General features: G+C 37.9%; 1 protein-coding gene across 1 annotated transcript in view; it reads right to left on the reverse strand.

Annotated features, from left to right (window-relative positions):
- The window catches only part of ABCA12 (ATP binding cassette subfamily A member 12), a 168,928-nt gene that overhangs the window by 8,936 nt on the left and 143,552 nt on the right, over window positions 1-16,440 (reverse strand). Inside the window, exons 40-49 of the mRNA XM_004767004.3 lie at window positions 13,258-13,312; window positions 12,506-12,683; window positions 10,714-10,829; window positions 9,755-9,914; window positions 8,365-8,618; window positions 6,090-6,294; window positions 4,857-4,966; window positions 4,423-4,564; window positions 3,289-3,423; window positions 991-1,094 (exon numbers count right to left, since the gene is read on the reverse strand). Of these exons, the coding sequence (XP_004767061.1) occupies window positions 991-1,094; window positions 3,289-3,423; window positions 4,423-4,564; window positions 4,857-4,966; window positions 6,090-6,294; window positions 8,365-8,618; window positions 9,755-9,914; window positions 10,714-10,829; window positions 12,506-12,683; window positions 13,258-13,312 (1,459 nt within the window). The remainder of the gene's footprint in view (window positions 1-990; window positions 1,095-3,288; window positions 3,424-4,422; window positions 4,565-4,856; window positions 4,967-6,089; window positions 6,295-8,364; window positions 8,619-9,754; window positions 9,915-10,713; window positions 10,830-12,505; window positions 12,684-13,257; window positions 13,313-16,440) is intronic.

Consider the following 16,440-nt stretch of genomic DNA (forward strand, 5'->3'; position numbering starts at 1 on the left):
TTTATGCAACAGGGAGTAAGAGTTTAAGTTCCTCTTAAGAGAAATTTGTTTTTACTTTTTATTTTTAAATTTCCTTTTTTTTTTTCTTTTTTTAAAAGTTTTAACAAACTTAAACTTCAGAAAAACTTCAACAAAATGCCTGTTCTCTTGAGGATGAAAAAGTGACCCCTTACCGGGTACATGATGACATGCAACTCTTCCCCCCATGTTTCTACCAGAAAAACCTCTCCGAATGTTTAGCATTGCAAACTCTTTCCAATAAGATTCCAAAAGTAAGTAACTGTGCCGTTTTGTGTGTCTGGGTCACCATTAGCTCGGAAAGTGCTATTTTGACTCTTTCTTTTCTTCACAAGAATTGGCTAATTACCATCTGCTTTTAATTGCACAAAGGTGACAAATGGGAAAACCATCAAAATCATGAAGTGCCGCTCCACCACCAATGCCTAAAATCCTCTCCTGCCCCCCTTGGCCACACTGGATTCCACAGCTCTGGTTTGGGTCCTCACTCGGCCACCACGGGGCGCCCCATCTGTGCCCCCTGTGTAGTACATAAATTTCCTTTTTTAAAGATTTATTCATTTGTTTTAGAGAGAGAGCGCGCATGTGTGCTTGTGGTGGCGCACATACGTGAGGGGAGGAGCAGACGGAGAGAATCCGCAAGCAGACTCTGCTGAGGAGGGGCTTGATCTCAAGACCCATGAGATCGTAACCAGAGTCCAAACCAAGAATGGGACAGTCACTAGACTGAGCCACCAGGCACCCTAAGAGAAACTGTTTGTACACAGATCGCTTAGGCCCTAACCCCCTACCGCGGGAACCGGATTCTCACGTGAAACCTGCCTGAGTTGCTCCCGTGACGACAACATAAATTACTTTAACCCAACTGTGGCTTCATTACCCAGGCACAGTGGGTATTCTCTGGGATTCTCTCTTCCCATCTCTCCTCCTAGAATCCTGTCACTGGCCCTCGGGTTCCCACCCTCAGTTTACCTGTGAGACGTGAGGATGACGGAACACTTATTCTGCACTTCTTCTGAAATGATCTTCCAGAGATGCCGTTTCGACTTAGGATCCATCCCAGAGCTTGGCTCGTCCTTAATAGAAAGTTACAAGAAAAATTTATCAAATTAATTAATTTTTGATGAGGTTCTTTACATGAATCACTGCGTCTCACTTGCCTAGAACAGAAATCACTTTGCGAAGTCCTGTGACAAACTTGTTTTATACTTAATAGGCTTCTTTCTGCTGCTGTCAAAAACCTCAAAATTAATCATTTAGAATTGTCAATCTGTTTTAAAAAAGTGTTTCAGTGAGGTTGACACCCTGTTACTTTACACTTGTCTCGTATTTCTTTGGGAAAAAAATCTGCATCAATTACTGACAAAGTGGGGTTTCTGCATTTAATACTACATTGTCACAGATGTATCTGGAGCTACATCAACAAGATTGCTACCTTGCTCCTGAGAGCAGAACTGTGGCTTTGTGTGATAATAGAGCATATGCTGCTCACAGAACACAAGTTTTGATTTTTCAGTTAGTATGTTTGAGGTATATCTTATTTTATTTTATTTCTTTCTGAACTTTTTAAAAAAAATTTACTTAATTTTTTATTTTTATCAACATATAATATATTTATTTTGAGGTATATTTTAAATTCTATGTTATTAATTGAAATTGAATCCTCTTTGGAGGAATAAAAATAATATTTGCAGAAATTTCCATGTAGAAAATACAAATTATATTTTAAGATAAATGATGTTTTGGAAAATTGTTCAGACACAAAATTCAAAATAGATGACAAATGGATTGCTAAATAAGCAATAATAGATTGTAAGAGATGATTAAATTAACAAATTAGAGAACAAGATTAGGTCATAATTAAGAGGTCTGTTTTCTCAGTGGAGAGTATGTATATAGGATTATCTGAGGCTTGTCTTTATAGTAAGAGGCTAAAGGAATGAGTGTTGATCTGGGGAAACAGGAAAGGATATCCTGTCACTGCTCCTATTCTTGAAGATGAGAGCATATAGGGTAAAAGCGTATGACAGAAAATATGACAGCTTTCTTGCATAGCCTGTACTTCAGCTTAGCTCATTAATATGTAACATTTGCCTAGCAATTTTAAACATTTTAAATACTTTACATCTATTCTTTCACAGAAGTGCCTAAGGATTGTTTTGTTCAAGTTAAGGGACACTTAGACAATAAAATTCCACCATAAGCATTGATGGGCAGGGATGTAACACATTATAAACCGGTACTACGGAAAGGTAGGTTGCACATCACTTAGCTGGGCGGTTTAAATGATGGGGTCCTCTGTAGGACTTAATCCCTGGAATAATGTGGTGATTTATAATTGAATTTGTATTGCATACAGTCAAAACTCTTCTGAAGTTCAGAGTTCCTTAAATGTAGTGCATCTTCCAAAATAAGCGCAGGTTCATTTCTCAGAAATAGGCCCCTTCCCAGCGTCTGGCCTGAAGAGCAGGGAGCCCTATCGATCACATCTATGGGTAATTTGTATTCCAGGTGATGAATTAAATTTTCCAACTCTTAACCAAAATATAAATGTGGAATGCATTTCTTGCATCAAAGAATTCAAATAAATTAAAGAGGCATACTGTCAATCCCAAACTAGGTAACACATATTTTTAAGTAACAGGGAAATGAAATTTTAGCACAACATATTGCCCTAAACTCTGTCTTTCCATTTTAGGAGAAGTTGGAAAATATGTTGGTTCACCTCATGAGTAACTAACAACAGATTTCTTCAATGATGGGCGATCAAACTGTTCTGTATTCCATAACTACTTATTAGAATATCCTGAATTTGTTCTGGCTACTTCCTGTTCCCATAACAAGTATTTCTTCTGAAATGGACTAGCCATAGCTCTTTGCTGATATAGATTCCCTTAATAAGGGCACCTGGGTGGCTCAGTCGGTTAAGCGTCTGCCTTCACCTCAAGTCATGGTCCCAGGGTCGTGGGATCAAGTCCTGTATCGGGCTCCCTGCTCAGTAGGGAGCCTGCCTCTCCCTCTGCCTGCAGCCCCACCCCTGCTTGTGCGCATGCACGCTCTCTCTCTTTCTCTCTCTGACATAAGAAATAAAATCCTTAAAAAAATAAATTCCCTTAATGAGGTGGTATATGTAAGATGTTTTGCAAAATAACCAGCATAAAGGGAGACCTCAGTAAAGATTTATGGCAACGATGACAATAAAATGTTACACACACTATTGGGTATGTGGGTCTAATCATGCAGTCCCCTTTTCCACAACTATCTTCTTACCAGCAGGAGAATGGAAGGTTTCCCTATCAAGGCCAGTGCGGTGGATAATTTTCTTTTTGTGCCGTAACTGCACAAAGAGGTAGCTCTGTCCTTATAGGGCATCAGGTGAAGTCTCCTCAGGAGTTTATGAACAGTCTGTGGGAGGAAAAGAGGAGTTACGTTGTTGACCTTCTGCTGCCAAAACCCTAACAGCACTGCAGGGAGAAAAGATAATTGTGAAAGAAAGTTCTATAATGAAGAAATACATACTGAAAACAATTCAAACATTTAAACCCAACTTATTTTGTTTTTACTTTTAAAGGTCCACCTAAAAATTAATAATGTCTTAAAGAGATAAAAACAATTCTGTGGAGGCTCATTTTTAAATGGGATTCCCCCCACCCAAATGTGTGTTGCGTATTTACAATTGGACTGGACTTTCTGCAGGATTTCTATATACAACTTGAAAGAGCTGAAAGAGCTGAATTCTACCCTTCACAAGGCAGGTTTCTCACAGACTGTCCTCTTTGTTTCATCTTTCTTCTTACGGAGGGGGCAAATTGTCACAAAGCCTTGATGTCTATTTAAAACTGACCCAGTATCAAAACTGCAGTGCATTAACTTAGGAGTCATGGGCTCGTGGGCTATTTCTGTAGCTAAACAGCTCTGGCAAAGAGTGGAATCCTAGGAGGACTTCAACAGGTCCTCAGGGTGGCAGAAATAGAGGAAACTGTCCCAAGAGTCAGCCATTCCAGTAAAAAGTCAAATGATGGCACTGAAGTACAAAATCACATTTAAAAAATTCAAAATGGAAGCTATTCGCTTTTACGTGGGCAGTTTTTGGGGAATCCCGTTTCAGAACTTATCTAAACACAGGAGGGTGTGCAGACATCACCAACCACGGCTCAGCCCTGAGCCTCTGGCAAGTGTGATCCTTTACTGGATAGTTCTGAGCAAATACAGGTCAGGAGCTTCTGCAACTGGGTTCGCAGGCGTCTTGTCGGATATTCACAACGAAGGGAAGACTGCCTCAGTGGTCCGTGACAGCAGGAAAATGCCACAGTTTTCCAGGTCTCACTCAGTTGCGAGAATAGGGGATGGGGAGCGAAAACAGTCGTGGTTTTCGAAGGAACTAGTTTTCAAACTTCTACTCACTTCTTTGATGTCTTGTTCTGGAATTCCATGTATCCTGGCGTAGAAATACAGGTGTTCTTCCACAGATACCAGGTCGTCTAAGGCATCCTCCTGAGGGCAGTATCCAACAAGGGAGCTGTGTGAGTCAACATGACCCAGGGACCTGAGTTGAGAGAAGAAAAGACACAGAGTTTCAAAAGGCATGGCCCTGCTCGTCCCCCAATATGGGGAAGGCAGCTCTTTTTCGTCACAGGGATTGGTGATTCTAATAAAAAAAGGTAGAATATCCCACGACCATATCACACTTAAAACTTATAAATTCCCACCTCCTAGAATAGCTATTTTTCCCCTAAGGATTTAATTATGTGACTACAAAAATAACAAAGAGTTCATTTAATTATTTTTTTCATGTCATTATGTTGTGCTCAGTAAGGTGAAGCCATGGTTTTTCATACCCAGTTTTATTTCTTATCAGAATATTTCCACTTGAAGGAATTATGTCTCCTGTCAGCATCTTGAAGATAGTTGTCTTTCCTGCTCCATTCACCCCAAGAAGGCCAAAGCACTAGTTTGGGAGAGCAAAGAAAAAAACATAGATAAATCCTAATCCAAACCAAAGACATGTTACTATTATATCCTTTCCTCTTTCTCCCTGGGTGAAATAAATTACAAAGAAAAATACATCATTGGAATTATTCATGGATATTGTAGTGTTCTGTTGGTATTTGATGAAACTTTTTCTCTTTTAAAACAAATGGTTACTTAAATATCTTTTTTCCTTTAACCATCTGAACGTTTGTATATATACTTACGACTTATTTTACACATTATCTTTTATTATATTATCTGGGTGACATGACAAAACATTCCACAAGTAAGATATGCTAACTTCACAAAGTAATTATATTTATAGATTTCACATTATTCACACAAAATCACAACTTTACTGAATAAGCCGCTGAAGGAATAATTTTATGCTGTTGAATAGATTTGATGCATTTGGTTTGCAGCTCCGCTCAAAAACTAAGGAAAATGCTCACATTCTCTTTCTCCTTTCAAAGCTGACTTAGTATTTCTTTTTTTTTTTTTGCCTTTGAATATTTAGTTATTTATAAGAGAGTGAACAAGAGAGGAGGGGCAGAGGAAGAGGGGGAGAGAGAATCTCAAGCAGACTCCACTCTGACGTTGAGTTTTATGTGGGGCTCAATCCCATGACCCTGAGATCATGATCTGAGCCAAAATCAAGAGTCCGATGCTTAACCAACTGAGCCACACAGGTGCCCCAATATTTTCTCTATAAAAACAGCAAGAATAAATATGGATGCAGTTCTAGGAACTTGCTTCTGGACACTGGTCTCTTTATGCTGTTTTTCATAAATGGCTGAAAACTACAAGTTGAAGACAGCACCCCACACAGACATTGTGATTGGAAAACCACCCCAGGGAGGACAGCAGCTTGGGATGGGGCTTAGGACTTAGGGTGTGGTGACTCCTTTCTGTTAAGAGGGAAGATTTAGAGGGTAAGTAACACATGGATGTGTGTAAATTTTATATACAGAATCCATCAAAATACTCAGGGGGTAACTTCCTGAGTATTTTTCTAGAAAAAATAATTTCCAGAAAAGAATATTTTTGTCACTTAATATGCCAATATAAAGGGCCGTTCAGAACGAAGCAGTGCTCCTCACCTCCCCAGCGGGTATCCCGATGCTGATGTTGTTTACAGCTATGATCTTTTTGTGGATAAGCTGGTAGGTCTTTGTGAGACGATGGAGCTGGACCAGGTCAAAGTCACCTGTGCCATTCTCTACTCGGAATCTCTCAGCCCGCACATCTTCATCTTCATCTATTGTCTCCATTACGGGTGAAGAATTAAATTTTCTAAAGAAGAGTCTAAAAAATGGACCCAGTGATTCTGCATCAGTGATTCTGAACGGCACTGCTCAATTCTCACATATTTTAATAGGTTCTCACTTCACTAAAAGTGTGCAATCACACACTAGGTTTGTTTTAAATTTGTTACGCATTATGCTACTTAAATAAGTTAAAATTAGCATGGATGCCATTCACCATATCCAATATGGTATTCGGAAAACAGCTTCTGCTTTCCATGCCTTAAATGCTTTCAGATCCACTGTTACAATTCAGAATCTAATTTTAGTAACAAGGGGAAAGTTACCTCCTAAAAGAGAGAACCGAAGTCATTAATAAGACCCAACACTTATAAGTCCATGATCAATTATCACCTTCTTAAAAGAAAATCCTTTTTATTTCTTCTTTTATCATCACTGACATGAATGTTCCTCTATGTTCTGTTTCCTGTGAAAGTCTTACCTAGGATCTAGTTAAGGTTATCGGCCCTAAAAACTAATTAAGTCTCAAACCCACATCAACATCTTGCCTAGCATATACTGAAGCAAATCAAATCAAACAAAATTTAAAAACCCAACAAATCAATCAGATCTTCCACCCAATGTACCTGCTTCTTTTAATGATATCCCCAGAGATTTCAACTGCGATGTTTTCTCTGAATCTTCCCCATTCTAAAATCCACTCGTGTCAGTGTCCTAACACTGGAAATGCCTCTAACATCAAGTCATCAATCATGTTCTGTCTATTTCTATTACCATCAGAGGCTTTCACTCTTTCTCACCTAAATTATTCATGAATCTCAAACTGCTCCAATATCTCTGATTCTTCCATTCTAATCTGCAGGACATCCACAGAATCACATCCCCTAAACCACCATTTGATCAGGTTGCTTTCTGGTCAAAACCTTTATTGGACAACTATTTGTTTGTTGAACAAAGTCCAAATCATCTCTTTAGCCAAGTATCTAATAGATTCCATAGTCTTCTGGCCACTTGCTTAAGTTCCTACTAGTTCATTACATTTATTCTATGTTCTAATCACACTGTATTATTCATTTCTCAAATACAAGCCAAGAGTTTTTTGCTTGATCTTTGCTCTTGTCATTCTTTTCATTATTTTTATCTTAAGTTTTATTTTTCCATTCGTGATACATGCACATCAATGCATTAAAAAGGTACTGAAGAATATATAGTGAGAATATATAGTGAAAAGTAAGTTTTCCTGTACAGTTCTCTTCAGCAAGAGAACTACTTAGAGATAGTCAGTGCTTATGTACGTATAAATTATAGTTCTTTTCTAACCCAAGTGGTAATAAACAATTCACAAAGTTCTGAAACTAGATTTTTCACTTAATAATATTAGCAGTAACCCCAAATATTACATACAGAACTGTATCAGTCTGATGACTGCACAGTGTTTCACATATGAAAAAAACACATAATTTATCAAACCAATCCTTACATGGAGGACATTTAGTTTGTTTTCATTCCTTTACTATTAAGAATGGCTGCTATGACGGATGATTTTATACATACATAATTCTGCATGTATGTGAGCATATTTGTAGGAAAAGTATCCTAGAAATGGAGTACCTGGGTCAATGGTATATACATTTCTTTATGATTCTGTTTTCTCTTTACCCAATCTTCTCTGAAACCCACTGCTAATATGCTACTCACTCAGCACTCTTCTCATTTCTACTTTCTATCCTTCCTTTTTAAACAACTCAAACACTACATCTTTTGTTTACGTATGTGTTTTCTTTTCACCACTGAATCTTTTTTTTTTTTTAATTTTTTTTTTTTCACCACTGAATCTTAAGGCTAATCTCCTTAAGGCTAACAGTTGAACTTCTTTAGTATTATTCTCTCACTCTACAACAATACTTGCAGACATATAGTAAGGTCTGGTAACTATTTACTAAATGAAATGACTGGTGAATTACTTAACAGTTTTTTTAAGGTTTTTTTTTTTTTTTTTTTAAACCACATTTCCATTTTACTAATGGAAAGATGACTATGGACCACTTCTGAAATATTCTGAATTGAGTTTGATCATGGATGTCAAACACGGTATTTTCATTTTGTTTACCTGAGTTTCTTTATTAGCCATTCATTGATTAAGAGCCGCAAGAAAAAGAACATGGTGCCCTGAGAAACCAAAGCCACGAACATTGCACCTAATTTATCCATCTCAAAGGTTTCACTTGGGTATTCCACTCCATATGCTTTTAAGAAGTCCAAGACTGACTGTTGTTGAGAAAGTTCAATCAAACCGTAGCCAAAGCAGAATTGTGGAAAAATCAGGAAAATGCGCTTGAGGGTTTCAGAAATAAGTTCTAAAGTCTGAAATGAGAAGGGGGAAAAAAAAATAAATCTCGGTGTTAGACTTCTAACAGATTGACAAAAATGCAAAACTAGATGTGGACAAATAGTAAAACTTGAGAAATTCATCTAGATTGGCAAATATTTCACACGCATGCTGAATTTACATGTAAGTATTTACTCTAAACAAACAGTAGAGATTTATACATAAAATACAAGCAGAAAAGGATTATCTTTTTCTTGAGATGATCAGGCCATCAGGCTATCTTTGATCAGGCCAAATCCTGGAGGCTGAATCCCTTCTAGCCCTGCCTTACAGCCTAGGAATGCAGAAATAGCCAAGTTGTTGGGGGGTCTGACACAAGGTATTGGTCAAGCCTGAGTAAAGGAGGCATTTGGTAAGGTTACGTTTTAGAACCTTAGGTAATCTGTACGTGAAGAGAGACTAAAATGAAGGGAGGAAAGAGCGCCAGGCTATCTCGTTGTGGAACAAATGGCTCATTTTCACGTTATTCACACTTGGGCCAACCACTTCCAACTCATGAATTGTCTTCTTCCTTCTGGAGTGTGCTTGTCTATTCCTTAGTTCAATTCATTTCCTCTCTATTCTTTCCAATTCAATCTCTGAGCACTGTTAGTGCTTCCTTTCTCACTAATTGTAATTGTCCCCTCTGAATGGAAAGTGATGCTTACAATGGAGTAGATTTCAATACATGACTGAAAGGGGATGAATTAGGTTTGTTCTCTGTAAATGTTCAAAAAAATCTTAACCCACAGTCATAGAACTAAGTCATTGTCCTTGTTACCACCATACCATAGCAATTTGTTAATGAGTAAGAAGTGTAGATGACCAATTGGTTGCATGATTTTCACAGTGTCATATAATATATCTGATTTCACCTCCACCACCCCGCTCATGCTCTATCAAATGTCAATAGTTTTGACACTGGGCAAATACAATCATAGGTATAAACCTAGACGGAGCCTAAAAAGAATTTTCAAAGGCTGTAGTTTCTCCTCTACTAAATTTAATAGAGTTAAATGAAATTCCTCTCTTTTGTATTAGATCATGTGAAATACAGAAAATCTTTTCACCTTGAACATGTTGAAACGTTTCATACTTTATTGAAGTTTAGCAGACTAATAATGGACCTTACCGGATCATTAGGCTTTTCCTTGGAAAGAAAGTACACCACTGACAGGGAAACAATGGAATTGATGCCAAAAAAAAGGTTGATGCAGACGTAAGTGATGAAAGCCATTCCTGTTTCATGGAAGAGCCCAGCCAGCAAGTACATCCAAGAAAATGTGGCATACCTGTATGTTAATGATACTAAGGATTAAAATTATGCCTTCATCACTATCCTTTAACAAAAAAACAAAACTCTGATAGGGTTTTGAAAATAAATATTTGGGATAAGTTTCTAGATCTCTTATAGTTAGAGCTCTCTTTTATAACATTTTTTGACAAATCTTTTGGATTTCTTAAGTGACAGTAAGAAGCTTCTCTTTTCAGGAAACTTGAGTAGCTGTAGACCATCCAACTACACATTAATTCCTTCTAGACATGTCGTCATCTTATGCAGGGAAGTTTTTTTGTTTGTTTGTTTGTTTGTTTTCTCAGAAATAAGAGTTTAATCAATATCAATATTACAATTTAAAGCTGAGAAAAAATAATGACCTTATTTTAAGTTAGCTAACCAGACATGGAATGTCCAGAAGCTGGATGTCCCGCTTGAGCAAATTTGCAGCAACCTTTCCAGTGATGAAGAAGAACTAAAGACAAAGTAATCCTTCATCAGCTACACTGCGAAGTCAATGGATACTACTCATGCATTCAGGGCAGACAGAACCACTATGCTTGCACTGATGATGTTAACCTGTACTACCTGTATTGGCCTAATACAGAGATAATATTGTGTATGTGTTAGACATCTATAAAAATGTAAATAAAATATATACGAGTACACAACTTACAATGCTATCTACTCATGATTTGTCAATACATAAATCCATACATGTACACACATTTTTCTGATCATTCTAAAGCATCCATTTTTACGTAATTAAATTACATATGTAAATTACATCTGTTCATTCTTTCACTGCAGCTTACCCAAATAGCAGAAGGAGGAGAGATACGGCTCCTAGGTTATTTCCACTGTAGAAGGCAGGTAACTTGAAAATTGCAATGACACCAATTGAAAATGCTACAGGCACCAAGTAGAAGGCCTATGGGAATATGTAAAACAAGGCTTAATATACAGCAAATATTTTTCCAAAAACATCAATAGCCCATCTAGTTAAAATTGTAACAAGTTGACCTTGAAACCGGTGAAGGAATGAATTTTTATTCATGTTCCTGTTGCTTGCCATGTTCAGCTTATTTTACCATTGATTTCACTCTAGAATTTGTCTCCTGTAATAGAAGGTCAAGCCAGTCTCCATCTTTATAGATGTACACAGAGTCCCTGGTGTTCCTGCCTCCAGGCTTTGAGACTTGGGATCATTTGGTGACAGAGGTTCAGTGAGAAAGATAAGACAGTCTTGGTATCTTGGTATTAGATTCAGTCCTCAAAGTATTGATTTCATTTTGAATGCTGGAATGCTGACCGGTGGTAGATTTCTAAGGCTTGGTTATCAGTGTGAGACACTCTGTGTAAAATAGCAGGGTGGCGGGTTCCACACATTCTTGGAATTGTAAGTATATGAACGAAGAATTCAGTGTTTTATTGACAAACAGAAATATTAAATGCTGTGCAGGCTGTAGCAAGATGTACACTATAAAGGAGATGGTAATTTAACTGAGGGGGGGCTCCTAAATTGGAATGAATACCAGATATATGACAATAGAATCTAAGTAGTAAGCAGCTCTTCACAGAATCATGTACTTTAAGCTTTCTTGGCTTTAAAGCTCCTATTAAGTCCAGAGGAGTCATTACGATTCTTTTTAGATTTGACTTCTTCAACAAACGCATTTCAGACTTCACTGGATACATTAACAAAGTGGATATGCAGTTAATTACTCTCCAGCTCTTCGAGCCAATGATCTATACAGCAACTCAGACAATTTTGCCATAATCACCAAGCAAATGCATACCATCTCCTGGGCTTTTCGCCAAAACTGGCACATTTGGAGTCAAGAAAACCCATCTGAACTTTGGGACCATTTTATGTAAATGAGAGAGCTGTCAGTGAAATTCATCCCTTATTGTGCCAACTATTCTTCTCTAATAATGTCATTCATCAGGGACTGCTACTTCAAATTTTTTAATATTAGTTGATTAAATTCTTATAAGCATGATTATTTGGTACCACTGGGCAAGGCTATTTTCCTCACTTTTACTTCTCCACGGTAGTAGCTTTCAAACTTAAGTATGCATAAAATACAGGATCCTGTTAAAAATGCATATCCTGGCTCTACTCCCAAGGTGCAGAACTAGTAGGTCTGGCGGGGGGCGGGCAGGAATCTGCATTTCAGTAAATGTCCTGTGGAATCTGATATAGATGGTCTCAGACCATAGAGATGAGGGGAGGTGGAGCTTTCCTTTCTCAGATGACTCTAAGACTGATGCAAATGTTTTTTTCTTAATTTACTGACTTGTAACAATCTGAAAAAGGTAGGGCCAATAAAGCTAATGCCATCTGTTTCAAAAGATTTATTTGTTTTTAGAGAGAGAGAGTGCAAGCGAGCATGATTCAGGGGAGGGCAGAAGGAGAGAATCTCAAGCAGGCTTCACTCTGAGTATGGAACCTGACAGGGGGCTCAGTCTCACGACCCTGAGACCATGACGTGAGCTGATACTAAGGGCTGGACACTCAAGCGACTGAACCACTCAGGTGCCCCTCAAACTGATGTCTTCTCCCAAATCGATCCTGTCTTTCTTGCAATGACACAAGTTACTCACCATGTCATAAATGAAGTTTGTTACCCAGTAGCATGTCACACCGATGCCTGAGATGTGCTGCAGCTGCTTGGCTTTGGTCTGATGCTCCCTGACAACGTAGGTGACAAAGCTGGCGGTAGTGACAGAGTAGCCCATCAGGATGGAGAGTGCCACTAAAATATCAATTAGGCTGCTCATTCTGTAGTGAGCAATAGGAAGAGGAAAGCACACATAAGTTTCTGGAACTCTCTTCCTTTCAGAAAGACTCATGACTAAAACCATCAACAAAACAGTATAAGACTTGGCTCAGACACAGATAAGTCTTCCTGCAAGGCAGCCAGATAATATCTTCTACATGACTCGGCTATGACCCCGGGTAAATATAGCTCTAGTGCATTGGAATTGACCAGGGATATTTGATGAATAAGTAAGTAAACCCCGGTCTCCAAGAGTTACTGGGTATATACAAGGAATATACAGTTCTTGAGATTCGAACTAGTACTTAAATGCCATGCAGGGAAATTGACATCATGAAGCACTTACATATCTGACTTATAAAAGCAGCAGATTCTGACTCTCTAGTCAGCAAGCTCACTCGGCAACCTCACCGTACAGATTTTCAGAAACTTCCTTTTATCCCAGTCAGTGACTTATATTAACAGCTCTTCTAGATTGACATTCATTCACATACAACTGTGATTTCCAATTATAGTACTTTATATGGAAGCTTGACTATATGCCAAGGAGTAGTCATGCTGGATGTTTCTACTTACGTGGCTTGTTCCTGGTCTTGCACTCCTGGATAGGGATGACTATACATGATAATGCCTTAAAGGAGAGACAGGTTTTTTCATTAGCAGATATTCAGAAATACCAATTTTTGGATGAATAATATATAATACTTTGTTCCTTATGTTCTCATTTTACTTTGGGGATGCTATTTTATTTTTTTTTAAGATTTTATTTCTTTATTTGACACACACACAGAGAGATCACAAGTAGGCAGAGGGGCAGGCAGAGAGAGAGAGAGTGGGGAAGCGGGCTCCCTGCTGAGCAGAGAGCACTATGAGGGACTCGATCCCAGAACCCTGAGATCATGACCTGAGCCGAAGGCAGAGGCTTATTAACCCACTGAGCCACCCAGGCTCCCCGGGGATACTATTTTAAAGGAAAGTTATTTCCCCCCAGCCAGTCTCACCAATGCCACACAATTAATGGCACTCACATAAAAAGAAAATAAAAATGCTTTCACATTGTATATGGGATTTTGGGAGAAGGGGCAAGAATTTACATTTCTTTTTTTTTTTAAAGATTTTATTTATTTATTTGATAGACAGAGATCACAAGTAGGCAAGAGGCAGGCACAGAGAGAGGAGGAAGCAGGCTCCCCACTGAGCAGAGAGCCCGATGTGGGGCTTGACCCCAGGACCCTGGGATCATGACCTGAGCCAAAGACAGGGCTTTAACCCACTGAGCCACCCAGGTACCCCAAGAATTTACATTTCTTATATAGCATTTCCCCTCTATTACATTTTTGTTTTCTATTTTATTCTATCTCATCACATGTTTGTATTTCAGTAACACGTATTATATTGGTATTTAGACTAATTATAAAAGGATCTCCTAAAAAACAATGACCACCCCATTGCTGTTTAGTCTTTTGCTGGGAAAATACTGTAGCCTGAGAAGATCCCTCTTCTTTTACTAATTCCAAGAAAACTACTGTTCAAGAACTCTATCCGGGTAAGGCTTGGTGGATTTGGCCATCTCTGAGGGATTTTCACTAAGACACATAAAGATCCAAGAGAATTCAGAAAAACTAGCTGGCTCTGAAAAAGCAGTCACTTAAATCCAATACAATCCTAAATTATTGGGATGTTCCATAGTCAGTTATAGTTTCTGAGTTAGAAGCCAGATTCTTTTCTCCTCTTATCAGAGGATGTTGACAGCCATAAGTAGCCACAGTCAAAATAGGTGGCTGGCAACAGCTTCCTAATGGACCACACCAGGAAGGCGAAGTCTTACAGTCTGAGAAACTTTGGAAAAGAACTGTAAAGGATGGCAGTGAGGCTATCCCTTAAACATTTGTTTTTTACAGACTCCTAAGCTAAGCAAGAACTTTCTCACTTACGGTTCACATAGTATATGGTTATTGTATCAGGATATTAAGACCCTTTCACAGCAGCCAAACAGAAATTATTCTGAAGTTCTATTCTCTGCATAACTTAAATTTATAATTTTTACTAAGTAGAATGTAACATATTTTGAGGTAGAATTCTGCAACTGTTACATGTTAAAAAAAAATAAAGCAAAACAAAAAGCCAGCAACAATCAATGTGGCCTATAACTTTAATCACATCATAGGGCAATGCACTTTTCTTATCTTTTGTGTAAATTAATGGTCTCTTTTTTTACTGAGATTTAGTTTTCCTTGGGGCCCTACTTAAACCTATTGCTGAATCATAATACAGGCGGGGGGGGGGCACTTTTTTTTTCCTGCTTGGTATTTCAGAATCAAGAACTTACTCTATTTCACTGGAGGAATCTTTACAAATGCATTTACTCCCCTATGAAAAATGCTGCCGAACCAATTGTTTTATACATATTTTTAGCAGGAAGCTCAAGTAAAGGCATTAGGGTTAATGGAAATCTTCTCTGGATTCTACAGCACCCAGCATAATGTCTTGAGTACAATCAGTCAATGAATACTTATTAAATCTCTATTTAAATTAAAATTTCAGTGATTTCCCCCATATACAATAGATGTTGAAAATAACACATGATCTGTTTCGATTGTCTCTGTAAGTTGTCAACCTAAAATGAGATGCTCCCCATTGACCACTACTATTAACTCAATAAAGGGTCAGAACAAACATGAGGGTGGAGGAAACAATGTGTCAGGATATCTAGAAAAGAGCAAAGCGGTAGAACATTTATTAGAGAAAACAAGCAAACCTATATTGCTTGAGAAGAAAACAGAATTTTCATGTTAAATTAACCACTAGAGGGAACTCCCATGAAAATAATAATATTGACATCGCAAAAGAAAACTAATTAAAAGATATTTACTAGCATGTTAGATTTCAAAGAAAATCAGTTTTACAGCTAAAGCAAAATCCCAATGCATGCAGAATTCAACAAACATGCCTTAAAACAGGTAGTGTCACTGGGGGAGGGAGATGTCAACTCAGAGTAACTGAGTTGATTTTTAAAGACAGTATTACCATGGCCCCATACATGCATTATAGAACAACAGAAGTATTTTGGGGGTGACATGATTTCTTCTTTAAAGAAAATCAAACTCCTTCCCAAGAGGGTGAAAAGCTACCACTTTCATGAATCTATGCAAGAAAAGTTAAAAAAAAAATACATATACACACACCCACATACACATATGGCACACTACTACTAATTGCTATGTCACTCAAGCTAAGCCTTATTTTTAAACCTAAAACATAAATTTCCTTTTAGGGTCAGTATATAGTTTATGTCCTAGAATTCTTAGTTCTTCCACTTCTATAACTTAAACAATGTAGTGGTAGGGACCACAACAAGCCTGCTAGAGTCCAGAGTGATCCAGACTGCATTGGTCTTGGCAAAGAATACTACTAATAAATGAAACCTGAACACAGGTTTCAAAAGCTGACTCTTCAAAAATGGTATTGGTCTCTTGTACTCACCTACTTAGCATTTCTACAGCTGTTTCACTTTCACTATCTGTCACAGAAACAAATATCTTTTGTTCTGATGAGGAAATCCTACCAAAGTCAAGTGTTCAATCGTATTTCAAACCAGGGTATACTAAACCCATCCAGGTTTGGTCACCATTTAATTTAATTTGCCACTTTTGACTATGCCGTTTATTGATGCTCTAGATCTAAGGACCATCTATCAGTCTTATTTTGTTCACAGTTCCTCCACTAGGAAAATGCCAAAGCAGTTGGGAAAAAAATACT

This window comes from Mustela putorius, unplaced genomic scaffold (genome assembly GCF_011764305.1).
Source record: "Mustela putorius furo isolate JIRA1106 unplaced genomic scaffold, ASM1176430v1.1 tig00000275_pilon_pilon_pilon, whole genome shotgun sequence".
NCBI lineage: Eukaryota > Metazoa > Chordata > Mammalia > Carnivora > Mustelidae > Mustela > Mustela putorius.